Consider the following 27,106-nt stretch of genomic DNA (forward strand, 5'->3'; position numbering starts at 1 on the left):
AATCTCATATTAATCAGCAATGTACCTTTTACATATACATTTCAGCTGATACTGTACAATTAAGGAGTCTCAAATCTTCTTTTCTTTTTTAAAGCAAATCCTTATAGCAAAAGAAAGCAAGAATTAATAGTAGTTAATCCTTCCTGGTGTTTGTGTGTGCATGGGGGATCAGTGTAAAAGATGGTTAAAAGATGGTTACTGCTGGGTTAACTTTCATTACTCCAGCTGTTAAACAGATGTTCAAGATGAATGAATTGCCTGGGAATGTTTTTCTTAAATTCTTCTTAATCTGTTAAATTATGCAAATGCTAGAATATTTTAATCATGTACCTAAAGTTCTCCTACAAAGTTCGCATAAGAATTCTGGAATTCAAATACAATACTTTTTAAAATTATAAAGCATAAAAATAATTATGCAGCTGACAGAATATGAGGTATACTTGTGTTGTAATAAAAATGTAATATGTATAAAAATCAATAAGAAACACAGACAAAAATTCTATCTATTGAAGAATGTTTTCTTAGCACATTTAATACGAAAGAAATTTGAGAAAACATAAAATAAATGAAGAAAAAATGGAAATAAATCCTAAATCCTCTAATATACCTGTACTTTTCAGATAATTATTTTTCAGTTATCTTTTCCTTCTTTTGTTTTATGACTGACATTGACCTACATAAAGTCTCTGAATTCCCCTTCTTAGAATAAGAAGGCTGTTCTTTTTATGAAGAAAAGTAATTTTGTTTTGATTACTTCCTCCCAAGAAACCCTTACATTTCCAAAACATTGAATCTCTACCATTCAAAAAGAAAAGTTGGCATCAGCTTAATTTTCAGTATTTTGAGTATCACAAGTAAGAAAATTCAAAGAATGATTTTAATCAGAATGGATCAGGATCTATTCTTTTTCCCAATTGGATAGCACTCATTTTCAATGCCTAAGCAAATAAAAGTTGAGAATTTAAAAAGAACTTAACAAAATTAATTTAAAAACAAAGATTAAATAACATATTCCCTAAGTAGAGAATGAACTTTTCACCTCTGTTTCTTTTTATAAGTATGCTGTATTTTCTAGTATTAGAGATGCTTAATCTAACTCTAAACTATTTTTATCTAATGTAAATGACATTTTACCAACTTAAAATCATTAATTTAAACAAGAAAAGATCATTGTAATTCTAATTTTATTTTGATCTTCTATGATGGTAATTATAGGAAAGATTAAGCACCTTATTGTGTTAATGTGGTGCTAAGTGAAGTTCAAGGTAATTAAATCAAAGTCTTTACCATATATACTTTTGAAGCCTAAGAAATTCATATTTTTAATAGCAGAAAATATTAAAAACAGCTACACTTACACATAAATGAATATTTACATTAATTGCAAATGTAAAAATTCAAAAATATATATATTTATGAGTAAAAAGTGTTTTATAAGCATTGTATGTCTCAGAGCAGGTCAAATCAACACTCCCATTTTAATCACTTGGAAATTCCCTGGGAGAGATTAGATTGAAGAGGTCTTAAATAATGGACTTGGTTAAAGAAGAAGCTTCTTTAATGGTGAGGATCTACACACAGTCTACAGTTTGGAAAAGACCAAGAGTTGAAACGAGCATCGAGATGCGAGGATACTAAATACATGTGAGAAAATGTATTTTGGAGAGCTTAAGATAAAACTTTATGCTATTTTAAAACATCTTGTAGTTACAAAGGATTACATGAAGCACCATTTGAACTACTGAAAAATATTAGATTGTATTTATCTTTACAGAGTGGCAATAAATTGTAAGGATTAAGAGAAGGGAGTCAAATTTGGCTCTTCCCCCTTCTCAACGTGATGCTGGGAGACATCTCAGCCTTCCTTGCTAAGTGACTTCCCTGCTAATCTCCACTATCTGTGGTAAACTTCTATTAATGGATTTCTAACGTAGCCATTTCCCACCAATGTAAGGTTAACAGAACTAAGTTTACGACATTAGGGGTTAAACTGTTCAATGCCAGTTGTAGAAATTTACAAGTCAAATATTTAGGGTGACAGAACCTAAATTAAGCAAGGTTTGTTTAAAAAAATCTGAATATAGTGCCACCTATTAAGTTTGCTATGCTTGGTGAAAAGCACAAAACTGAGAGCCTACTTCTCCCTCTGCCTCTACCTCTCCCCTGCAACCTGCTTGGGCTCTCTGATAAATACATAAATAAAATCTTTTAAAAAAGTAACCTGTAGGCATTTTATCTACTAAATCCGATGAGTAATCCCATCAAAACTGGCTGGCTGCTAGAACACATTTGTCCTCTGAAACATTCCTACCTGTGACTTGTAAAGAATGGATTCCAATCTCTGGTCTTTTTAGAACAGATACAAAAACACTCCATGAAATTATGGAGGTCTATGAACATATTTCTATATTTCAATCAGTTTCAAAATTGACATGATGCAAAATTTACCTAATTTGTATTCCTTAAAGATTCATACATTTAACTTTTCATTACTTGACATGGCGCAGAAACCCTTGCTTATTTATATGTAGCCTTTGTGTCCTAGAGGAAAATAAGATTACAAGTTCTAGTTTCTTTTTGGCCAGCACTCATCTGTCCTCATTCTTCTCTAATGCTAACACTTGATTTTCCAAAGAAACAAAAGGGAAGAAAAGATGTGTTTGTTTTCTAACTTTTTCTGACTGACATAAGAGTAGAATCTCACAATGAAGTGATTCACTGTATTTCTGATCTTCACCTGCTGGTGAGGAAAGCTAGGGCTGAACACAACTGAAGTCATACTTTAATTTACTCTCGGCAGCCTAAAATTCAAGGTTTTCAATCACGTAAGCTGAATTAAGAGAATTGACCACTTCCATCACATTATTAGTCTTACTACTGTTTTTTTGTATGGACTATATTTTTTAAAAATGGCATAGAGATGATGTCTCTTTTACAGAGGCAGAAAATGTGGTTCACAAACATGAAGTAAATGGCCAAAGGTTATAAAGCTAGTGGAAAGCAGGGCTGGGAATCAAACTGAAATGCTTGAATGTGAAGCTCAAACTGTTATTGCCTCCACGGTTACAGAAAAGAAAAAGAAAAACCAAGGGAGTAGAGTGTTTTCTCAATGACAGATGATCAGAGTCTTACCTAAAAATATCAAGCCTAACAATCCATCCAACAATTTGTGATACTGATCATCAGAGGACAAGACCATTATTTCATATGCATACTATGAACGAAACTAATAAACCTAATCACATTTACAAGTTAATATTGACAATAATAAGAACATTTTTGGATGCCACTTCCCCTTTTCTGTCTTTCTTTCTTTCTTTTTTTTTTTTTTTTAAGATTTTATTTATTTATTTGAAAGAGAGAGAGCACAAATGGGGTGAGGGGCAGATGGAGAAGCAGACCCCCTGCTGAGCAGAGAGCCAAATGTGGGGTTCTGGGGCTCCATACCACAACTCCAGGATCATGATCTGAGCTGATGGCAGACACTTAACCGACTAAGCCACTCAGGTGCCCCACTGCTTCTCCTTTTCTAAATGGCCTGCATGTATAGTACAGTTGGACTCTCCATGCAACTCTAGGCATTTCAAACAGTCATTTTTATTTTTACATCTGAGCAAAGTGAAGCCCCCTCAGAGGTGACATGGCTTATCTAAAGTTACCCAGACAGCAGTGGCAAATCTCACCCAGAAGGCAGTCGTTCAGTCTTCCAATCCAAGTTCCCTTCTAATACAAAAGACTATAGCCAGTTGAAATTCAAATGTCACGTTGCTAATTCTCTTGTTTGTAATGACAAAAGTAAAAGTTGGAAAAAATTGAAAGCAAAGGGGCATCTGAGTGGCACAGTCGGTTTAGCACCTGACTCTTGATGTTGGCTCAGATCATGATCTCAGGGTGGTGGGATAGAGCCCCTCATGCTCCACGCTCAGTCCAGAGTCGGCTTGAGATGCTCTCTCTCTCCCCCTCTGCCTCTGCCCCATTCACAAGCTCTGTCACTTAAATAAATAAATCTTTTTAAAAAATTGAATGTAAAAAAGTATGATCTTTTAAAAAATATAATATGGATGTATATTGTGTTGATATTTTCTTACACTGGGCCTTAAAACAGATTTTTAAAAAGCAGGCAGCAAGCAAGACATTTTCTCAGGAGATCTGACTCAGCTCAGAAGGAAAAAGGGATTCACTGCAGGTCAAGACATAAATTATAGTTTGTTTCATTTTAATATGTGTATCAGTCCTTAGAAAGAAATCAGGATATAGACTTAAACTTGACTTAACCAATAAATTCATATTGTTTTATTTATTTAAACCACAATAATATGAAGAAAGGACTAGACCAAAGGGACATATGCATTTTCAGGAAAATATTCAGAGGACGGAGTTGCTTAGGAGGACAAAATCTACACTGCTTCTTGATTAATGTGGATCCGCGTCTACAGGAAAAAGTCAGTTGGGGCAATTACCCTTTGTTAAACAATCTGGAATTATCACTGACCAGTCCATTTTAAAAGGAAAAGTGTTGATGTTGTGAACAATGAACAAGGTGGTTCATTTCTGAAATGAGGTATAAAGGAGAATAGACATGGTAGCTTACTTAGCTTGGATTTTTTTCTCAGGAACATGGATATTCAGAGGGAGTAAAAGATTAAAGATAGAATACAGTACACTTCTATAGACTAAATGATCCAGAGGCATTTTCATTTCTCTGGGGTCAATGAAACAAACTGACTATTTTTATCATGAATCACAATTTTATTTGTTGTGTTAAAGAAAACTAATGCAGTAAAGAGTTCCAGAATTGTCCAAATAGTGCAAGTTAACAATTACTGAGTCTCTACTATACAGTCCAAAAATCATGCTAAATATTTTACATTAATTACTTTATTCAGTGTCTTAGTCACCTCACTGTAATAATCACCTCTTCACAGACAAAGGGAGCCAAGGGTGAAAAAAGTGTGCAATAATTCTCAGGGCCACAAAGTCAAAAGCAGAGAAAATGGGGATCTGAACTCAGGAGGTCTGATTCAACCACTATGCAATTACTTTCTATGGGGAAATATTTAAAATCTGAAACTGAATTTACAGCTCTGGGATGGGTAGGACCTAGTAGGTAACTAAGTTCCAAAGGAAGAAAATAATCAATGAATAAAGAGAATGTAAAAGAGTATTAATTTGTTATGATATTTGTGAATTTTTCAGAAATGTAAAAGCAAATAGTTTACTTTTTTTTTCTTTTAATTAAGTAGTCTCCACACCAATGTGGAGCTTGAACTCAAGATCCTGTGATCAAGACCTGAGCTGAGATCAAGAGTCAGCTGCTTAACGGACTAAGTCACCCAGAAGCCCCTACTTTTGAAATTGACATTTGTTTTTAACTTTTAGAAACCTGCTTGGCAAATGATTTACTCTTAAATCCTAAGTAAAACTTCAGTTTCTGATATCCGAGATCCATGGAATATTGCTCTGAATGTTACTTACTAAAAACACAACTGAATTTTTGAACAGATTAACTTCAAGTTTAAAGCTTTCATTGCAAAAAGTATTTTTATTCTTTATCATTCCTATAATCTCCTTATAAGTCACTCTAGTTAGATTTATTTTTAGTAAATATTAAATTAGTAAATGCAGCTCAACAGGGAATATGTTCTCAAACTACTGAAAAATGTGTATCTTTTCAAATCATATATATGTATATATATAATACTTGTGATCATTTAATGTCATAAATGCACGTATAAGTGAGTACGTGTATGTGTGTGTGCTGCCTATCAATATGAAGACGTGGGAAGGGAAATGATCATTCCCTCCATCCCTGGATTTTCTTCAGAACACAAGATTGAAAACAACAACGAACAAACCAACGAGAAAGCTTTTGTTTTTCCTTCTCTTCTCAGTTGCTCAATGGCTTCTATATCCCTCTTTGAATCCTGAAGTGTGTCTCTTATAATTAATGAGCATACCATAATCCAAGCTTCTTGAGAAGGGGAAAGCCAGAAAAATAATGGAAGGCATAGCCCAGTAGAGCAAAACTTGCCAGTGAATACTAACATTGGGAAGAACTCTTCACTCTCCACTAAGGAACTCACACAGGCTTGTTTATAGTTCATAGCCACCTACTTTTCCCCTCTTGTCTCTCATAGGAGGTTAAAAATACTTCTCAATGTGACAAAAACCCACCTACTCAAAGGGAAGGTTAATTATTGCTCTATAATTAAACTCGCAAGAAAACTGTTAAGATTAATGAAGCAATGCTTACTAAGTGATTACAAGCTCCCTGTGAACTACCATAGAAATATTTGTTTACCAAAAACACCTACACATATATTGATAACAGATTCTTTACAAATCATTGAAGTGAGGAATCTAAATCAACATATATAAATCATAGCCTATGTATCTAAAAAAAAAAAAAAGAAGAAGTAACAGAAAAACAGGGAGGGAGGGAAAAGAGAGGGAAGGGGGAAGGGACAGAGAGCTGGACAAGTTTTACCTTTCAGCAAGAACTACTATACTAAAACGAATTTTTTTTTAACTTCACACTCTCTGTGATAATTATGACTCAGAAAAAGACTACACAATACCCTCTCCAATCTGGGTAAGTCTGAAAATGTAGAAAAATCTAACAACTTTTTAAATAAATAACAAAAGAATGGTCTCTTGTAATATAAACATAAAATTATTGTATTTATTTTAGTATTAATTTTAATTGGGCTAAAACATAAAATAGTAACACATTGATAAATATTATCTAAAATGAGTTCCACAGTGTTCCCAGCAATAAATTCAAATACAGCTGCCCAGAGTACATTATGGAATATGTGGGTGAGTTTCTCCTCCCAAAATATCATTGACTGACATGGCTGTCATATCATTACATTTGAATTACAATATATGTTACCAATGTGCCTAATCAACTTTTAGCAACACCAGTCAACACAACTACTCTCCTACCCTCCACAACCAGATATTGTATCAGTTATATATGCTAGGTTAGGCTGTAGTAACAAAGACAAACCCAAAATTCCCAGTGTCTCAAAACAAAAAGTTCTTCCTTGCTCGTGCTTCACAAATATTAGGATTAGTAAGAGCATAAGACAGAGGCCTCCTCTCATTTTAGACATTCAAGGACTCCGGATGACAGAGGTACGCCTTCTCTTCAAGGACAGGTTTTCATGCCAGAGGGAAAGAGATTTTCATGTTCTTGTCCACCCAACCAGAAACACAATTCCTCCATGTGCCCAGAATGGGAGAAGGCTAGCACTATGAAGAACTTCAAGAACACCTCAATTATCCACTCATACCGATAGAACGCCGATGCTAATAAACTTTTCGCTGTTGTTTTAATAAGCTGTTTTCAGTTATGGATATCCCTTATATGTGAACAATCAACGGAATTCAAAATAATTTTCACTACCCTATTATCCTTATTCATTCCAAGATGTTTGACAGTTTGCAACTGAACTATTTGGGGATAACCAAACAACATGGAAGAGTGTCAGAATGCATAGCACCAAATATATTACATTTATAAAGATTTAAAATTGCGGCTTCTGTATTTATCAACTAAAGTTAAAGAGTCAAAAGAGTTAAAATAATATTCATTTTTGTCTGGGCAAGCTAAATGTGAGCAAGAGGCATAACAGAAATGAACAAATCTGCAGGAGGGTTGGGAACCTACAGTAGAAGAAGTCTGGAATCTGGATGACTAGAAGGAAAAATGAAGAATTGTGGCATTCATCCTGAGTTCCGCATGGAGCTCCAAGACTAACTGATCCCAGAGAAACTCTGTAAGAAATGTTTATATGACAGGCACTAAAACGGGTCATAAACATGTCTCATACAAGGAGTGTGACAAAAAGAAGAGAAGGGATGGGGATCTCACCTTTGGTCTAAACACAGCATGCGTTCATCACATGAGGTCTCTGTAAAACATAGGCAGAAACACTACTGGCTGGCAGAAGGTAGCAAATGACCAGCAAATTGGATGAGACATGGCAGAAAAGTAATAGAGTCAGCTTATGAACATCCCCACAAGGCATTAGAGATGCCTGAAAAGCAGGACGGAATGGGCTGAGGGCTTTCCTGAGGTTGGAGAGTTAGACCCAGGCAAACTTTAGAGTGTTGAATGGGAAGGAGCAGGGGTTGGAGAAAAATGAAGTGGATAAATGGGCCACAGATGTATGGATTCCAAACAAATAAAGAATTTTGTTCTAAGCAAAATGCAATAAAAACAAAATGACAGTTCTTACACATTCTTGGTGATCAAAACACTAAATATTTTAGTTCCTCAGAGGAAGAAAGTTTCTACCATTAATTTCTTATATGTAGCTTCATATGGAGTCTTCTAAGATTTAGAGTTCGCCAACAGTTTTCCAAGCAGAGTTGCCTCTGGGACCAACACAGGAAGAAAGGAGACTGATGAGGCCAGGCTCTAGGCCTTCTTCCCACCTCTACCAAAACAGCTCCATTTTAAAAAATCTTGGGGTGCCTGGGTGGCTCAGTCATTAAGCAGCTGCCTTCAGCTCAGGTCATAATCCCAGGGTCCTGGGATGGAGCCCTGCATTGAGCTCCCTGCTCTACGGGAAGCGTGCTTCTCCTTCTCCCACTCCCCTGATTGTGTTCCCTCTCTTTGCTGTCTCTTTCTGTCAAATAAATAAATAAATCATCTTTATAAATAAATAAATACATCCTTTTTAAAATAAGATTGGCTTTAATTTAGAAAAAATATTCCATTGTTAAGGAAACAGGAAATGTTGTATTAATTCATATTCTACATGTACTTACTTCTTTCACCTTAATCAGTTCTTACAACTTAGTGGATCAACTTCTATTCTGCCTCCAAACTCTCTCCTCTGCTCCATTTCTGTGGTTTCTGTGGTCTCTGGATCCAGAGGCCAGGTGCAAGTACACATCATATTTATTATGCCTGGAACTCATTTATGCCCTTATCACCAATTGAACACCAAAATATGGTCATCAGAAAATTCCAAGGAAATCACTAAGACAGAAAAAAGCCATAGTTTTTTCTTTTTTTTTTTTCAAAGATTTTATTTTTATTTATTTGACAGGGAAATCACAAGTAGGCAGAGAGGCAGGCAGAGAGAGAGAGGAGGAAGCAGGCTCAATCCCAGGACACTGAGATCATGACCTGAGCCGAAGGCAGAGGCTTAACCCACTGAGCCACCCAGGCGCCCCAAACCATAGGTTTTTAAGAGAGCAGACTGTAATATATTACAAAGAATGGGATTAAAATGTTCTCTGCTGTGCAAATGGAACAATGATGTTTCACAGCTATTTACTTCATCATATTTGAAAGTAAAACCTACTGAATTTTTTTTTAAAGCGGTTGTGCTTGGTTAATTTCTCAGACACATGTATTAAAAAATACACACTGTTTGCCCTACAAGTTACAAAAACCAAGGCCAGCCAAACAGAGCTGACCACAGCCTGACATATCTATAAAGAAAGCTGACCTCTCTGAGAAGCCAAAGTAAACTCAAATTTCTCAGTCTACAGTGCAGAAGCAGATCTTTGGAAGTTTGCCAGATTTATGTAGAAGATTACATAAACAGATTTTTGTCTTCCCAAGGTGCCCTCTTTTCCACATTACAATTATTATGACTAGCTACATAAGAAGAAACATTTCCAAAAGCATCCAGTATATAAAAAATATTTGTTATGTATTACTTATTTAGAAAAATCATTAAGGCTCTGTTTCAACATAATTTGTTTGCATATAATTTTTGGAAAGTACTTCCTTTTTTTCCTCTTGGGATCATTCCTTGATGTGAAAGGCAACAAACAGACTAACATGGAGAAAAAAGTAAAAAAACTGTAATTTTTATTATGAAACTACAAGAGCAAACTTAGATGCCTCGATTTGGTTTTTGTAATGAAACAAGGAAAAAACATGCTTTCTGTGTGCCTTCTTGTTTTGCTTTGAGGGGGATAGTGAAATCAATAGACAAAATGAAACTGAAATTCTATTTTCATTTTACATTTTCCATCATTTCCACATCTACTTACATCATAATGATATAAAATTAGAACAAAATCTTAATCTGTCAGTATTTTTTAAGTCTTCTGTGGGAATCTTGAAGTCATTTGTTTTTATTTATTTATTTATTTATTTAAAGATTGTATTTGTTTATTAAACAGAGAGAGATCACAAGTAGGCAGAGCAGCAGGCAGAAAGAGAGGAAGAAGCAGGCTCCCTACTGAGCGGGGGGGTGGGGGGGGTGGGGGGGGTCTTGATCCCAGGACCCTGGGACCATGACCTGAGCAGAAGGCAGAGGCTTTAACCCACTGAGCCACGCAGGTGCCCCTTGAAGTCATTTGTTTTTAATGATCAATTCACAATTTTTTTTTTTAATATCCAGGCCAGTTTAAATGTTCTGGGGTCACATCAATGCTGAAAATGTTGTTTATGAATATGAATGTATGCTGTATATGAATGTATATGTATTATGTAATTTAAGAATTAGCTAAGTAATCCACAAACCAATAAATATAGATACAAAAATACTTGTAGGGCCTAAATTCAAGGAGTTATAAAGATAAACACGTTGATTCTGAGAGAGGATTAAGTGTAAAAAAAATATTATTTCAACTGAGCCAAAAACATGGCCAACTGATGTTAATTTTCATTAACTCAATTCTTTAAATTCTTATTATTTCCCCGTTTACTTGAGCTGGTTTATATGCTAATCTGCAAAAGGGCTAATAATTATGTAAGACCTTTAGCCCCTTAAAAGAAAGGCTCGAAACTTAAAATGCTCTTTTCCGACCATGCTCTAAAGAAATCAGAAACCACTTCACCACCAAAATTATACACCCCTATACTAGTCAGGGTCCCAGTAAGGTAAAATGGTGTCCTCAATTAAGATAATTTGAGAATATATTAAGGCATGGACAGTGCTTGGTGAAACCAAGGAGAGAGAGCACAGCACTCAGGGTTAGAAACAGCAGAGAGCCATACTTACTCCCCATAGGCGAAAGGGATGAGAGGAGAGGGGTTTGCCAGAGGTCCAAGGGTAAGCCCGCCTCACTGAAGCTCTGACCTTTAACAGAAGAAGGGAGTCTGCACCTCTCTCTTCTCCCACCCTCAACAAACTGTTTCTCAGTGTACCATAGAATAACTAAAAAATGTAAGACATGCTTTTCCCCCAAAACACAGATTTCCCTAGAAAATGAGACTGAAATGAAAATCCAAGATAGATGTTACTAAATCGTCTTAGTAAATCTACACAGCCTCTGAACTTGAAATACGCAGCTCTTTAAATTTAAGGAGCTTAGACTGAAAATTATTCTGTGAGATTGACATCAGATTATTTAAATAATATATACCACATAGAACAAAAATCTAATGGATCAAAGCTTTAATTTGTGAAGACTACTCTGTATTAAGTAGTATAGTGAAGTATACTCTGATTATTATCCTGGCTAGATACCAGATATATATATATTTTAATCAAACAGTAGAACTGTCACACAGTCCTAAATGACTGTGCCTCTTTCATGTTAGAGAAATGGTATTAAATATAAATTCCAAGAAGTCTTAAATTCAGCTAAAATAATGTTCCCATCATATATTTGCAGATTGGGAATCCATTAATCAGGTAAGATTTGGACAACCTAACACCTAAAGTCCCTCATATATCTGAGAATTTGTGATTCAGATTCAAGCACTCCAGAGATGGTGAGAACTTCTCTAGTTTTTCATTTGAACCAATCTGTATTAAATTTTTAGAGAGAGGAAAACCATAGTCTTTAGGGTATTTTATATATTCAATGGAACAAATAATATGTGTTTCACACAATTATTCTTGAAATAAAATAATATACGCAACAGAGCCTGGAAAACTGGAAAGCATTTTCTCAATGTTAGATTTTAATATATTCTTTAAATTTATCAGATGCTTATTATAAATGCTTTACTTCCTTGTTTTTCTCAGGAGTGGTATTAGAGGAGGCTTCTCTTTAGAACATTTACTAGAAAACAGATTGTTTAGATATGCAAGCATAGAAATTAATTTTTAAAAAATTATCAAAATTTTTAAAATTACCTTAAAAGTGAGGAATACCAGTAGAAATGTCATGAAAGAAATACTGTGTAACACCCACCCAACATGAATTACCCAGGAGAGATAATATTTCTGTGATGTTTCTATCACCTAAATATATTTATTGCTAAAAAGTAATTTCATCAAGGTAGCCTTCTCTGGTTGACTCCCCAAATGTTTTAATGCTTTTTACTCTGTTGAAGTGTATCTAAGTGGTATTCTAAATCAGTTGACCCTTGAACAACATGGGCTTGAATTGCATGAGTCCACTTACGCTCAGATTTCTTTATATACATACAGTACTGTATTATAAATGTATTTTCTTATGATTGTTTTAATAATATTTTCTTTTCTCTAGCTTGCTAAAAGAATACAGCATGTGTGTGTGTGTGTGTGTGTGTGTGTGTGTATGCACACAAAATATGTTAGTTGACTATTTGGTAGGGCTTCCTGTCAACAGCAGCCTATTAGAAGTTAAATTTTGGGGGAGTCGAAAATTATATGCAGATTTTCAACTGTGTCTATAACCTCCCTGGTGTTTGAGGGTCAACTTTATTATAGTCTGGTTCTATCAGTGTTCTAGTATCTTTTCCATTCACATAGTTATTCTGTTCTCCTAAACAACAGAATACTCCCAAAGACACGTTATCCAGAAGAAATATTCAGAGAATATAATATCCAGGATTAGGTTGGCAGGCAAATTATTTCATTTAACATAGTAGAAACTGAACAGTAACTATTTTACCTTCATGTTCTATAAGGTGTTCCAAACGTTAATGATTATGTGATGGGGATGGGCGTGGTTATAGTGAAAATGGATATCAGCAAACTTGTAAGATTTCAGAAAAGACTCCTATTTATTTAATTTTGAAAGAAACAGCTCCATACTAATGTATTCATTATGAATTTGTTATTTATTATACTTTCTGTCTATAGCAGAAATACGTTATTTATTAACCTTTAACAGATAGCTAGGTCATTCTTTGCAAGTGAGAAAATTTCTGAATGGTAGTTGAAAGATAATTGAACATAGAGCATTTAGCACTTCATGGAGTCTTATGGATCACATTTTGTAGTTTTTCTTCAAGAAAATATCAGAATCTTTAAATGAGTACTAAAAAAATTTGTTTTCTTTTCAGTATCTGAATATATAAGCATTTGGGGGAACCCTGGGGTTTACTGGTATATGATCACAATCCAGTGATCCTACCTTTTTTCCAAATATTTTAATACGGGCTAATATTTCACGATAATTCTTTTTCAAAATACATTTCAAAACATGAACTTAATTTTGCATAACGCAGCAAAGAGTAAACTAATCATGAAACTGTTTAATTTAAATGGATTTGCAGGCTATCAGCAATGATATCCAAAGGACATCTTCCCAGGCCTAGGATGACTCACACACCACTAGCTTGATCTATTTGATGTATTAGTCATGCCTCCATCAACACACAGGTACTGAGATGTTACCTTTTCTGTATCTAATACAAAACAGACAAACATTCAAGATGCTTAATGATCCTTTGTTAAATGCCTTAAATTCCTAAACAAGTTCAAATAATTAAATGACAGTCTGCTTCATTATTTATTATTAATCCTCTATCATTTATAGCCAAAGGAATAAAAAAGACATTCAAAAACTGAATTGAGGGCCTACTATAACTTGAGCAATGGACTAAGTGTTTGACATGTTCAATCTCGTTTAATTCAACACTCTACTACTGAAGATGGATGAAGCAAGCTCAGTCACCTGACAGATGCTACCAGGAGGCTGAGTCATTCAGAGGACTCTAGTGTACACCCAAATACCTTGTATTTCAAGGAAGTGATATACTTAGAAAAATTGCATACCTCTCTGATTTTTATTAGTTAATTGATTTGGGAAGAAATTTCCACAGAGCTGACAGGAACTAAAATATTTCAAACCATTAATTTTATTAGGTTCTTCAAATTCAATACATGATGTCATTTCCTGTTCTCCTACACCCTGAGAAATAAGCATCACTAACAATCTGAGAAGAGGAAAGTAGTAATACGGAGTAACAATTACGATGTGGAAGAGTAGATTCAAACTCAAAACAGTAGATTTTAAAACCCAGCAAAGATATTTTGAAAAATAAGAAAAGTTTATTTTTTTAATGAACATTGATTTGAGATCCAACAGCCACATGACTTTATGTAATGTATACCAGTTATTCTAAAGAATATTATATTTTATAAAAACCTTCAGTTTAACAATAAAATTGCTTCTATGAGGAAATGAAGTCCATAAGATAAAGCATGAAGCTGAACTCTAAATAAAATTTCCTTGTCAATTTTGGAAAAAAAAACAACCCTACAGTACATATATCTACAACTATCATAAAACCCACTGACATATCTTGACAAATGTGTGCAAGCATGGAACATATGTGCACACACACAAATTTTCTTTTTTTTAAGATATTATTTATTTATTTGTCAGAGAGGGAGAGAGCACAAGTGGGGAGGCAAAGGGAGAGGGAGAAGAAGGTTCCCCACTGAGCAGGGAGCTTGATGAGGAACTCAGTTCCAGGACCCCGGGATCATGACCTAGCCGAAGGCTATCCCAAAGGTGGCTCAGTCAGTCTTAACTAACTGAGCCTCCCAGGCATCCCCACACACAAATTTTCATGTTAATATTTTAATTTATCGCCCACAAAAAATAGGTTGCCATATAATGGAATTTTGTTTTATTAACAGATAGATAGATCAGATATCCTAAATTGTTTGTCAAAATTCAAAAATGGCAAAAGTAAAAATTATGGCATTTTACTTGATCAGGACTATAATTTTAATGATATTCTACTCTTATTACATTTTACAGATTATTAAATAGGAGTGAATAACAGAAGCACTGAACTTGACATGCAAATCCTCCTTTCCTCTTTCTTGGAAAGAGTTTGCATGTTTGTCTTCAAACTGCTAGAGAGGACTGGGAAATGTCATTACTGTAGAAGTAATGCTAGAGTCAGAAAAGAGATACATAAAGAGAAATGAAAAGAATTAAACAGAAACTGGCAAATTTTCTTACCATTGTTTTTGTAGATAGTCATATGTAGAAAGTTATATGGACCGCAAGTCTTGTAATATATATATTATATATAAATTAAGAATATTTCTTAATGGTTCCATCTTCTTGTTTAAAAAGTGATGTTAAATAATATGTTGAGATCAGAGACTGGCATAAATAACACATTAATGGAATAGGAATAAATAAATAAATAAATGGTAGCCATCTTCCCCTAAAAAGGCAGAAAGTAAAAGGTGGCCTCTTTCCCCAAATGAGGTAGTTTTATTCTTTTGATTGTAACCCATGTATTGCTATCTCTCCTATTGAGATCTTTTTTTGTTTTGATCATTTGACATTCAATATCTACTGAAGCTCTATTAAGAATGTCATAGACAACTGAAGACCCATTCTTTATGCTTGAAGAATTCCCAGGTCTAGTGGAGGGAGACGGAAATATAAACAGAAAATACACCGCAAACCGCAGTATGATAAATGCTAGAACAGAAGTACAGTTCGTGCAGAGCACTATGGGATGCAGCCAAGGGGCAGAGAAATTCTTGGGCTCTGCATCTTCAAGGAACAACAGACTCAATATGCCTTTCTACATTCCAGTAGAATGTGTGGGATCATGGCATTTACAAAGGAAGTAAGATCCAAGGACAGTAAAGAGGAAGGTGAAAAGTGCTAAACAGTTCTGAGGGTAAAAAAAGCAAGAGTAGAAAGAAATGAAAACACACTGAGACACAAATTGCTCTAGATGACAAAACAGGTACCTAGAACTGTGAACCCACACACAACCCCGGGCTAGATTTTACACAGGCACATAGTGAGTCTTCCTCTTGGGTGACAGAATATCAAGGATTAGTACAGGCAGAGTGAAAAGACAAATGAGTAAGTGTGTTCAGATTTCCTGGAATCTATACAGGGATCCCAATTTCCCTTCACATAAGTAGCACCATTGATGTAAGTAGGAAACAAAGGTTCCATTAAGGTTTATTATGTGACTTAGATACCCTGGTAGAGAATTTTTCTGCCAAAACTGTTTTAGTTGCTTATTTTAGGTGAAGTGGTAAGAAGTAAGATCTTATAGCACATCTTATATTTTAACTAATATTTCTATATATAATATATTTTAACTAATCCAGAATCATCTATGGTAGAAAAAAAAAAAAAGGTCCTATAAAATCTAGTAAAGGCCTCAAGAATACAAGCCAGTACCTCCCAGACTTACATCTGAAAACCAGGTAATGGCAATATCATTTGAGCTTTCTTTAAGAAAAAAAAAAAAAAAGTTATATACTTTAAATGTAGACAGTTTTTTTTTTATATTGCCTGAAATAAGACATCATTATTTTAAAAGGCTTCATTTTGTCGGTTTACTTGGTTTTCAAATTTTCACATAAAAATTGGGGAATGGCAACTAAGTTTTTATAATCATATATCATCCTCAAATATGTCAAACATGATCTTAAAAAACAAGATACTTAAATGTATTAGTACTTAACTAATTAATACTTTAATAAAGCATCAGTCCAATTATTTACTTTTATAATACATTCAAGATCACATTTGTAATTGCTGGTGTCATCACTATAAACAGTGGTATTTTTCTTCTTGCTGTTTTCTGGCTATCAAATTCTTCAGTACATGAATGTATTATTAACAGACATTTTAGTAGAAATCCTACATCAACAAGATTAACAGCCCAGTCCTGGGAGCCTATAATTTCCTCAAATACTAACTAAATATGATTTTGTGATTTCAATGGACACATTCAAAATATTCAGCATTTGGTACACCATTCCCATCACCACAAGCACCGCACAAAACAACCTAGAATTGCATCTATTGCATGTAAAGAGTCTTCTGTCCAATTTGTGCCACTTCTATGATGTAATGGATGTAGAAAATATTTCCACTGAAGGTTTTCAGTACTTATTACAGTGAATAAAAAAGAAGTAAAGAAAAACTATGGCAAAAAAAAAAAAAGAAAAACCATGGAGAATAATTGTGTATTTATTCCCTTGATGACTTACAGGATAGTCTATTTTTCTATAGAAAATGGAAATCATTTATTAATGTAAAATGTTAAGTAGAATTTTTAAAGACTTATTTTAAAACCTGGGATTACACGTTACCATATAAAGTAAAGACATTTTGGAATAAAATTAAACACAACTGTATGTAATTATTAACCTCTAACCTTGTTAATATCATTATGTGGTAGTTTATTTGAAATGGTATTAAATAATTCTTTCATAAGATTTTACATAGCGTTTATATAGAACATTTAAGATTTAATATATTTTGCATAAATCTTACTAAATTAAGAGTCTGCGAATTTTCACGTTCTTTTCCTACAACATAGCATAGTCAAAAAGCTCTTCTTTGAATGAGGTAAGGAATGCTGAATATATAAGAACTACTTATAAACGCATCAGCTACAATTATGTCATCAGGAATTACTTATCCTTACCTTTCTGACTCAGAATACCCAAACAATTAAAGGACACACATTTAGAATAAAGAGAATACAGACTGTTCAATTTTACTGATACAGCATATATTCTTCCCCTATTATATAAAGTTTTCCTAGTTCAGTTCTATTAACAAGATAACAATTTTAACATAATCACTTATTTGTTTTGGAGCTATTCCTTTCTCATTTTGCCAGCCTATTAGCCAAAAGACATAGACGTGGTCCTGCATGTTATACATCGAATGTCTAAAATCACTCATATTCTTACTCATTTACAAAACAAATGACAATCGAGTCCAACTTCTATAAACCCTAGCACTGTTTCAACCCACATCTCACGATCATGACTGCAAAATCTTCGAAAATTATGCTTAATGTGTACATAACTTTGCTTTCGTGACTTGGTACCATTCATAAAAAAACTTCCAAAACTAGATTCACTTTCCCACTCCTCACGGGCAGTCAATTTCATGACAGAATTGTAACCACTGATAAAAGAGATTCTAGATTTTATTAAAACAGCAATAAAGCAAACAGACAAATACTAGTTTCTGGTGTTAATTGTCTTATTAGCCAGCTTGTAGCATCACATTTTCTGTGTGTACTGTAGCTTCTTATTCTAAGGGACACTAATTAGTTTTAAATGGTGTTAAATACCATCCCTGCAGTTGCAAGTGCTTCTCTGGGATTTTTACTAGAGAAAAGAACTCCTGTAATTTAAAACCACTTTGTTTTCTTCAGCCACAGCTGTTAGTGAAACACTGACCTGTAGAAATCTTAAAGGTTTTCAACCCTCTCTCATTGCCATTAGTCTGCATTCATTTTCTAACACATCTTCTCCCCGAGTACTATTGCTCTTCCATAATCCCCATCCCCCAAATTGCTTTCAGCAGAGAAACCGCATCTAGCTAGTTAAGCCCTTCTCTCTCTTTCCCTCCCACCCTCACCCCTTACAAAGCCTTGGCTACTCTTAAAGAAAATTCTCCAACAACGTGTCAATTTTATATTGGCCACAAAGACAACTTCTGTTGGGGGAGGGGGAGGAAAGAGGGACTGGAGCTTGGCTGTCCCTTTCCACAGACAGGGATCTTTGTGGCAATCAGAAAACATTTCCTGCATAAAAAATCAACACACTCTCTAGTTGCAGGGTTGGGGAGGGAGAACGAATACGCATCAGCCGTGTCCTCAAAGGAATGGAACACATCCGTTAACCTTCCAAACAGGAAAGTCATTTTCTCAAAAATATGTCAGCTTTCTTGCATTATTAAACGTAATCCACAATCTGAAATCCTCTAGTAGCTCCCCCATTGGGGACTGGGAGAAAGCTATAAATCACTCCTGTACTTTTCTCTTTTTCCTCTGCATTTCCGTTGCACTATTTGTTCCATCTAGTTCATCTCTGACACGCTCCCACTCTCCTCGTGTATATCAACAAGGGACCAAGGAGAGGAAAAATCACGCAAGAGGGCAATTAGGTTTTACAGGATCAGCCTGTGCTTTAATTCTACCCTGTCTCCAAGTGGATTCACAGCAAGGAGACCCCAGAGTCTGCGCTTCCCAGTGGGGTTTCGAAAGAGCAAGCACACGGGATTTATTGTGTGAAGCACTTTTTTTTTTTTTTTTTTTTTAATTATAGGGCTGTCGGGGAGGGGGACACCCTTGTCTTCAGGCGTCAGAAAGTCATTTAGTCCAAACAGGCACTTTATTGAGTTCGTGTCATCTTTTAGTCCTGCTTCCCCAACTTGGGGAGTACAGCTAAAGGGGTTTTGGTGGACACAGTGAGACAGAGAGGGCAAAGGTGAGAGGAAGGGAAGTGTACTTTTTACAGGGCTGTAGCATCAAGTAGAAATCCTACAAATCCCTTTCAAGGAGTGTGCATGAGAGAATGATTGTGAAGAGGTAGATTCTCCCTGAGGGGCTGCAGCCAATAAAGACCCCTGCCCCCACCTCAGCAACCTCCACTGCAAACTGGCTCCACGTTTTTGACACACTACCAGGGCATCTTGATGAGGGCTTTCCTATCCTCGCCGCCCTATTCTAAAATCCTGAAACCCAAAACTAGCCTAAGAGACCTTTACTAGTGAAGATCACAAATCAAAAGACTTCAAAGATGACAGAGTTAAAGACCAAAGATTAAGCCCTTGTGTTGAAATAGAACATCTTAATGCCATTTCCCAACACCCCTCCCTCCCACCTCCCCCTCTCTGCTGGGCACTTACCTTCTTTGGGCGGTCGCTTGGCCTCCCTGGTAAGATTGCAGACCTGGGTAGTTTGCAGCTCCTGGGTCAGGCAGCCCTCAGTCTGCTCATTCAGGGGTAACACCACGTTATTTAACAAAACCAGCGACTGGTCGTCGATCCCCCACTCTCCCAAATGCTGAGGACAGGTGCATTTTGTATACATGATCCCACATGATTCCGTTCTCCCATTTTCTGATTTTAAGCAGCTTTCCAGCCAAGTGCATAATACATGGCAACCAAACTGGCTCGGGCTCACCTTGTTCAATACCAAAAACTCAAAAAAAGATTTCTGATCTTCTTCCCCTTTTTTCTGTAATCCTGGGAAATCAGTTGGAAACACCCGACGTATTTGAATAAAATTTTTATCATACTGTAGAAAAACGAAAGCATTCTTGGAATCGCAGAGTTGCATTATAGAATGATTCTTTCTTAAAAGATCCTTTATTTTTTCATGGGAAAAATGATCAAATTGATAAGCCAAGAGGGAAAAGTTAGAGCAGCTAAGGTCCTTTTTGGAAAATTTCAGGTAAATGCTATATTTGGTTGGATCTGGATTTTCCAGCGTCCAAGTGCAGTTTGTAAAGTTTTTGGGAAACATTTCACTTACAGAATACGATCCATAAATGACTCCCTTCACCAAAGTTGAACACCAGAAGTCTTGGGCAGCATTAAATCCAAACATAACCAGGAGATAGGTGGAAAATATATAAATCAGCAGGTTACGAACAGCCTTCATCCTATGTCATTTGGCCTGTAAAAATGGCAATGAAAGTAAAATGCAAGTAGGAGTCTATGCACATTTAAAAAAGAAACTCCTTCCAATATTACAGCCAGCTGTTTTCATGATTTCAGTAAAAAACGCTTTTTAAAAGAAGGGCAGGTATTTTTTTTTTAATTTTATAACGCTAGGAAATTATCTGTTGCTGTGTGAACAGCGCCCTCACGTGGTCATTCACAATGGCCAAATTCCCCACATTCAATTTAAAAATAATATTTAATAGATGATTAACAGGAATGCTCTAATTTATCTACCAGGATTTCCTCCAAGTGAGTTATGATTCTATTGAAAGAAGAGGAAAACATATCTTTTTAAAATATCATAACCTAAATTTTAATTTTTGAAATATTTTTAAGCAACATATACAACATTTTCTCTCATTCGGCCTACAGTAAACATCATCACACAAAATCTAATCTGATAATCTAGGAACAGCTGTCATCACATTATTTCTTTTATCTTAAATATGGAAAGCAATTTTGATAAAGGATAGCCACAATTTTAAAAAACATGAAAGATAATTTGTTGAGGATGAAACATCATCTCCCAAATGTCCATACTTGTCTTTGCAGGGACCACCATGTGAACTGATGGGAATTCCTGTGCAAAAACACTGGCATTCATGTGGATTAATAGAATTTTAAAACCATCATCTGAGAAAGGGCATAGAGGGGTAGATACAAGGGAAAGACTTGTTGTTCAACATCACCAGTGAGAACCAGGATTTAAGGCAGTCATTTCAATGTGACATGCCCTCTTGGGATACATAAAGTGGATCACTGTATTAGTATCTCTATCCAAAGGCGATGTCAGTGAAAAATCCCAGAACCACAGTAATTGAGCCGGCTTCAGCCTTTTAATTTTTTTTTTTTAATTGGGGCTATTTTATCTAGAGTTATCTATTGTAATTTAAGATTTACACATGGTAGATAAAAGACATGAGCATTTTCTTTCCTAGCAGATTTCAATTACTGAATTGCTCTCTTTCCAACAAGAGCTCCGAAGCTCCTTTTCTTTATATTTTTTAACCTGGCCTTGCATAATAAAGTAATCCTGGGTTATATTTACCTCTGTAAGTTGTTATCCAAAAATAACTCGAATTTTTTCAGCTTTAACCTTTAAGAAGTTATTTCTTAGAATAAATGACACTGCTTTTTTGTTTAGCCTTTGAGCTGAGAAAAGTGATGTCAACTTAATTATAAAAGTCTTTAGGCTGCAGTCTCTTCCACTGTTCTGTAAACAGAGACAGACATACAGACAGTTAAGAGTTTTCATGTCTTTGCCTGGGTCCTCTCTGAACCAAAGGATAAAACCCTCTTCCTTCCCATTGCATAACACACACCAACGCAGGCACACAAATACCAGTGACCGAAGTCCCTGAAGATAGATCTGCATTTTCCAGATCATAATTCAAATTCTATGTCTTGATATAGGAGAAAACAGCCCCAACTCTAAATCTCTATATAGCAGCAGTTTAAAATAACATTAGAACTGCTGGGACTATCAAAACAGCGTTCTCTGTTTCAAGCATACAGCTCAATGAATAATGCATTTTCTTCTTGATAAAATAAAGCCAATGAGCATTTAAAGGTTAAAAAATTGGTAAAGTTGCAGGAAATTTTGGAAATAATTTCCTCTTTTTTTTGCTGTAGCACTTTGCAGGCAATGCAGGTCTGCGCAGTGTTCTTCAGGATAGAGTGTAGGCGTTGAGAGCCAATGTGACAATAAGTGTCTAAATTAGGAATTCCATCCATGAAAGGGGGCTTCATTTTATAATAGGTAACTCAAAAAGAGGTCGTATTTCTTTTCCTAATGAAATCCGGTACTTTTGCTTCCATTTATTTGACAGTGCATGTCTGCATTGCTGTGCTCATCAAGGATTAGAAAGAGTGAGGAAATAGCTCTGATTTCACTTTCAAGCTTGCTCAAGAGAGCCCCCTCAACATAATGCTCTTTATTTTAATCCTTAAGCCTTGGTATACGGAGGCTTGTTTTATTCTAAAGAATCAAAAATGAATCCTTGAACTCTGCCGTTCCCCCCACCCCCGCCCTCGACTGCAGGGCCAGTTCAAACAATTGTATTTCCCTCTTTAAGAAAGAAAGAATGGGGTGGGGGGTGTCTAAGGGGCGGCTACCAAGGTCTCAAGGATGTTGTATTTATTTATTTATTTATTTGTCGCCTGCTGAGAAGCAAACCGGCATTTAGTTTAGCTATTCTCAAAACTGATTTTCTGGGTGACACTTTAGTTTAGTCGAACATAGACGGCGCCATCACTCCACTATTTTTTTTTTCCCCCAATAGAAGACCCACTGCCTCCCCTTATCTTAACTTCCTTCTAACCTAAAAATTTCTCCCCATAAAATCACCCCAATCACACACAACCCTCAGATTTTCTAGGTCTCCCTGTCTATTCCTTCCGACCCAGCACATCTCTGGAAAAACAGACTTCTCTAACTTTTCAACTGCGGCGTTTAAGTAAATGCAGACAGTCGGGTTTCCTCGCAGCCCCTCCACCTGCCAGCAACAGCCTTTCCTCTCCTTGTCCTCCCTCCGCACACACCTAGACGGAGAGCTCCTCGCCGGCGACCCCTGGCAGAGAGAAGGTGACCCCGGACCCCCTTCCTTACCTTCCACTCCGAAAGCTCAGGGAGGCTCTTGCTCTAAGACACCAGCACAGGCACGCGTCCCAGCAACAGTGACGGAGAGACTCCCCTTCGGTCCCAATCACCGTTGCCCATTTTCCCCGGCTCAGCTTCAAAAATCAGGATTTATTTTTTAAAATGCACACTTAAGAGAAGCAAAAGATGGGGGCGGGGGATCAAAAGAGGGGAGCGGTAGGAGAAAAAAGCCCCCAGGACCCCGGAGCCTGACGCCGTATCCAACTGAATCCAACCTCCAACGGAGGTGGGGGGGGGGCGGGGGAGAAGCCCCCCGTAGAGAGATTCTGAGGAAACAAACAAACAAAAAAATGCAAGTGGCTTAAAGGCGAGGATTTGTTTGATCAAATCCACCCCCAACAAACCGAATAGCCAAGAAGCAAAGAAAGCGCTGAGACGAGAAGTGACCGGCGACAGCAGCGGCTGCTAAGGCAGATTTGTTGGGGCGGTGGGTTTATTACAGGAGTATTCGTGGTCGGATCGGAAGGCTCAAGCTTATGCTTTTTCCTCTTTCCGCTTTCCTCCCTCCTCCTCCTCCCCCCCGCAGGTACTGATGGACGGACCGCGACTAAGGAGAGGGGGGAAAAAATCCTTGGCTGGTGATGTCGGAAAGCTGTTTGAATGCCCAGCGAGGAGGGGCGCGAGAGGGAGCGAGATAGTAAAGCTCTGTCTCGGGTGTGCGCGCCGGCGCGCGGCGCTCGCTCTCCCCGGGACGCGCGCGAGGGAGGGGGGTGCGCGGCCCCGGGGGTGCGCGCCCGCGCGCCGGTCTCCCGCGTGCTCGTGCGCGCGCGCGTCCCCGGGCGCCGCGCGCCCCGTGCTAGCGCCCGTGCCGTGCGCCAGGCGGCCAGCCCCAGGCTCGACGAGCGCGGCGCGCGGGCTGTGCCTTCCCAGAGTTCTGCCTCCCGAGGGCGCGGGCGGGTGTGTGTGAGAGAAGAGGAGGGAAGCGGCGGGGTGAGAAAGGAGGGAGGCCCGGCGGGAGGGCGGGAGAGAGGCGGGCGGGAGGGGGGCTCCTCGGTGCTCCAGCCAGGGCCGCGGTGAGCCTGCACGTCACGGCTACTCAAAACCAAGCACGTCCCGAAAGCAGTATTTTCTGCGTCTGGGAGGTTTTTGCATCCTCAGTTCCCACCGCTGGGGCTGGCGGCGACCGACTGTAAGAGAAACTCACTAGGGGGGTGCGGAGGACTGGAAGGAGACTCTGCCGGGTGGGAAGTAAATACTGGACTTGATCGTCTTTCTTTCTTTCAGCGTGAACTTGTCGCAGCTGAAGAGCTGTCATTTCATCACCGGGATTCAGATGAATTGATCCAGTCCTCAGCGGAGGGGGCATATCTCGGCTCCTGAAACGCTGCGTGTCCCTCTGGCTGGAACAATACTAGTTTTTCTCAGCGAGGCTGCAATTAACATCTTATTTGTTCTGGCTAGATACAGGCTTTGTCAGGACCGCGGTGCGGCGACTGAGGTTGGGCATCTTGCATTGCTTTCTGCATGGCAATGGGATCGTGGTTGTGGGGTCTAAACTTTTGTTTTCTTAATGTATCTGATTCCTTTTCAAGTTTCCCTAGTAACAGGTTTGTGGACAGGGGTGGAAAAAGAAAAAGAAAACGAGGGAAATGGGGAGGAAAGGCTACCAGATTCTCAATTTAGCAGCCAAAAAAAAAAAAAAAGATAAATTTCCCCATCTTTATTTATTTATTTAGCCCCCTGGACAGTTGGCTGACAAGCATTTGATGAGCGAGCTTCAGATTCAATGCTGCAAAAGGTCATTCGCCTACTGATTATGTCTCTACTTGTAAACGCAGTTGGTGGTTTGCAAAACAAGTGGCAATATAGTGTGGTAATATGGTGAGGGAGACCACAAGGGGTAATTCATATATAAAGTGTCTCAGGCTTTCTAAGGGTGAGTGGCTTAAGCAGCAGGTAAAGTGGAATAAAACAGATTTCCATCATTTTTTCTTTGTACTCTTTCGGCATTTTTCTTCCTCTTGTTCCTCTCCCTTGGGGCAAATGGAGAGTGAAGAACATCATTTTAAAAGAGGACCACAGTGAAAACAGAAAGGTGCCAATGATCTTTTATTCACTGAAGTTGTTTGAAATATTAAGATTGGCCCTTTACTTCTTAATACATATTAATGGGGTGACCCTCTTCAAGGCTTTCTCTTCTAGGACAAGTGTTCAGAATAACATCCTGTAAGGGAAACAGTTAATCATTCCCCAACCAACAAGCTTTAACCATGTTCCAGGAACATTCACTGGCTGAGAGAGCAGCCTGTGTGGCGTTTGGTGTTGTGTCATTTTTGGTTCATTACAATATTTTTTATTCATTTAGGGGAATGTGAAAGGAAAATAAGGTTTATGTCTAGGGCATAATCCAAAACATTGTATCTGAAGCAAAAACATTTTCTTTTAAAAACACACAACATTCAGCAATACAAAGGAGAATCACATTTCTTCTATTTCAATTTCTGTAGAGATTATAATTATGATATTTACAAGACATTTTGGTCAGTTCAGTTATTTTGCCACAAGCAAATATAGAGGTTAATGACAAATGCTCCAAAATGGGAAAAAGGAGAGGAAACGATGTGAGGTTTAGATATATATCTATCTTGCATCTAGTAATTTCTCACATTATCTTCAAACACTGTGCTTTTGATGTTTCTTAGAAAAATCTTAAAGTCATGACATAGTGACATAAGAATAACAGCTGAAAGGGACAATTTAAAAAGACTTAATCCTAAATGGAAAGGAGTACTCATTCCCAGGGTCATTTATATTCAAGTAGAACACAGGGCTGGGTCAGGGAGAAAGCCACCCTTAATAAAGCACTTCACCCTTCACACTGTTTCCCATAACCTTCATAAATTGCAGGCCACTGAGCCAGCCTCATGATGATCCTGCTGAGGTATATTTATAGCAGATGATTTGTGGATGATAAATATGCCAAGCAAGACACCATCTCCAGTAACCCCAGGCTGGTCTGACTTCCTCAGGGGGTCATAATCAAGAATCATGAAAAGAATCATATATGGAGAATCTGGTCTCTGGACCCTGACAACAGCACAATCCAAAGGCAAAGCAAAGAAGAACCACCCTGATTCATGTCTGCACTATGTTCCATGTGAAAGCACTGCTGACATATTGACCCAACAATAAAAAGAGCAGCAGTTTACACACTGTAGGCTCTCTGTGTCCTTTCCTCCCTATTGAGATTGGCCTGTTTTTATTCTTTAATACATTTTAAAAGTCACCATTTCAGTTTATAATTATGAGCCTTCATTTGCCTCTCACACGTGCCTGTGTGTATCTGTGTACATATGTTGGTATGTATATAAACACAGACCCATATTTTTACACATACACACATTATGTATACATGTGTGTATATATGCATACATTTTATATTAAGTGCATTCACATACATGTATATATAATGTGTTCATTCATATTTCAGTTATTACACATGTATTTGGAAGCATGGTTTCACTAGGTTCCTTTTTAATTTTCTTTAGTAATAAAGTAGTCTCACCCCCAAACTTCCAGATTAATTGTATAAACTAATTTTCACTTAAGTTTCCTTGCCAACTTTCAAAAGGACTATTAAGAAACCAGTGTTAACACATCAGAATATAAACTTGTATTTTAAATTGGCCCAAGCATGTAAAGTTGAAGTCTTTTAAATGTATCTCTCCTACTATTTATACATTTTTAAAGATTACTTTTAAAGATTACTTTTAAAGAGAAATGAGATTTCCAAGTATAATCTTTTTCTTTTATTGCTTTTTGTTTTTTGCAGTTTTCTCCTCCTATCTTTGGGGAAAAAAAAAAAAGAGCCCCATCCTCCAGGATTATTGCTAAAAT

At 37.0% G+C, this 27,106-nt stretch overlaps 1 protein-coding gene and 1 long non-coding RNA gene across 6 annotated transcripts in view; one reads left to right on the plus strand and one right to left on the minus strand.

The window, feature by feature from the left end:
* ADGRB3 (adhesion G protein-coupled receptor B3) overlaps positions 1–23,926 on the minus strand; it is a 721,557-nt gene extending 697,631 nt beyond the window's left edge. For 2 of the 4 annotated variants that reach the window (XM_032864448.1, XM_032864444.1), the window contains exons 1-3: positions 23,219–23,926; positions 21,659–21,823; positions 19,792–20,563 (exon numbers count right to left, since the gene is read on the minus strand). In XM_032864448.1, coding sequence (XP_032720339.1) covers positions 19,792–20,548 — 757 coding nt within the window. In that variant the 5' untranslated portion in view covers positions 20,549–20,563; positions 21,659–21,823; positions 23,219–23,926. Of the gene's footprint in view, positions 1–19,791; positions 20,564–21,658; positions 21,824–21,952; positions 21,968–23,218 lie in introns of those variants that run through there. The other 2 variants (XM_032864446.1, XM_032864447.1) reach the window with 2 other exon arrangements.
* A 219-nt stretch (positions 23,927–24,145) lies between these two features.
* LOC116871721 lies at positions 24,146–26,430 on the plus strand. Of its 2 annotated transcripts, none has more exons than XR_004383490.1 (3): positions 24,146–24,199; positions 24,494–24,707; positions 26,117–26,430. It is a non-coding gene; the product is annotated as an uncharacterized LOC116871721 (long non-coding RNA). The 2 variants fall into 2 exon arrangements; XR_004383491.1 differs by lacking the exon at positions 24,146–24,199 and adding an exon at positions 24,299–24,398.
* The last annotated feature ends 676 nt before the right edge of the window (positions 26,431–27,106 follow it).

The sequence above is a fragment of the Lontra canadensis genome, unplaced genomic scaffold, assembly GCF_010015895.1.
Source record: "Lontra canadensis isolate GAN:19392208 unplaced genomic scaffold, GSC_riverotter_1.0 scaffold27, whole genome shotgun sequence".
Lineage (NCBI taxonomy): Eukaryota > Metazoa > Chordata > Mammalia > Carnivora > Mustelidae > Lontra > Lontra canadensis.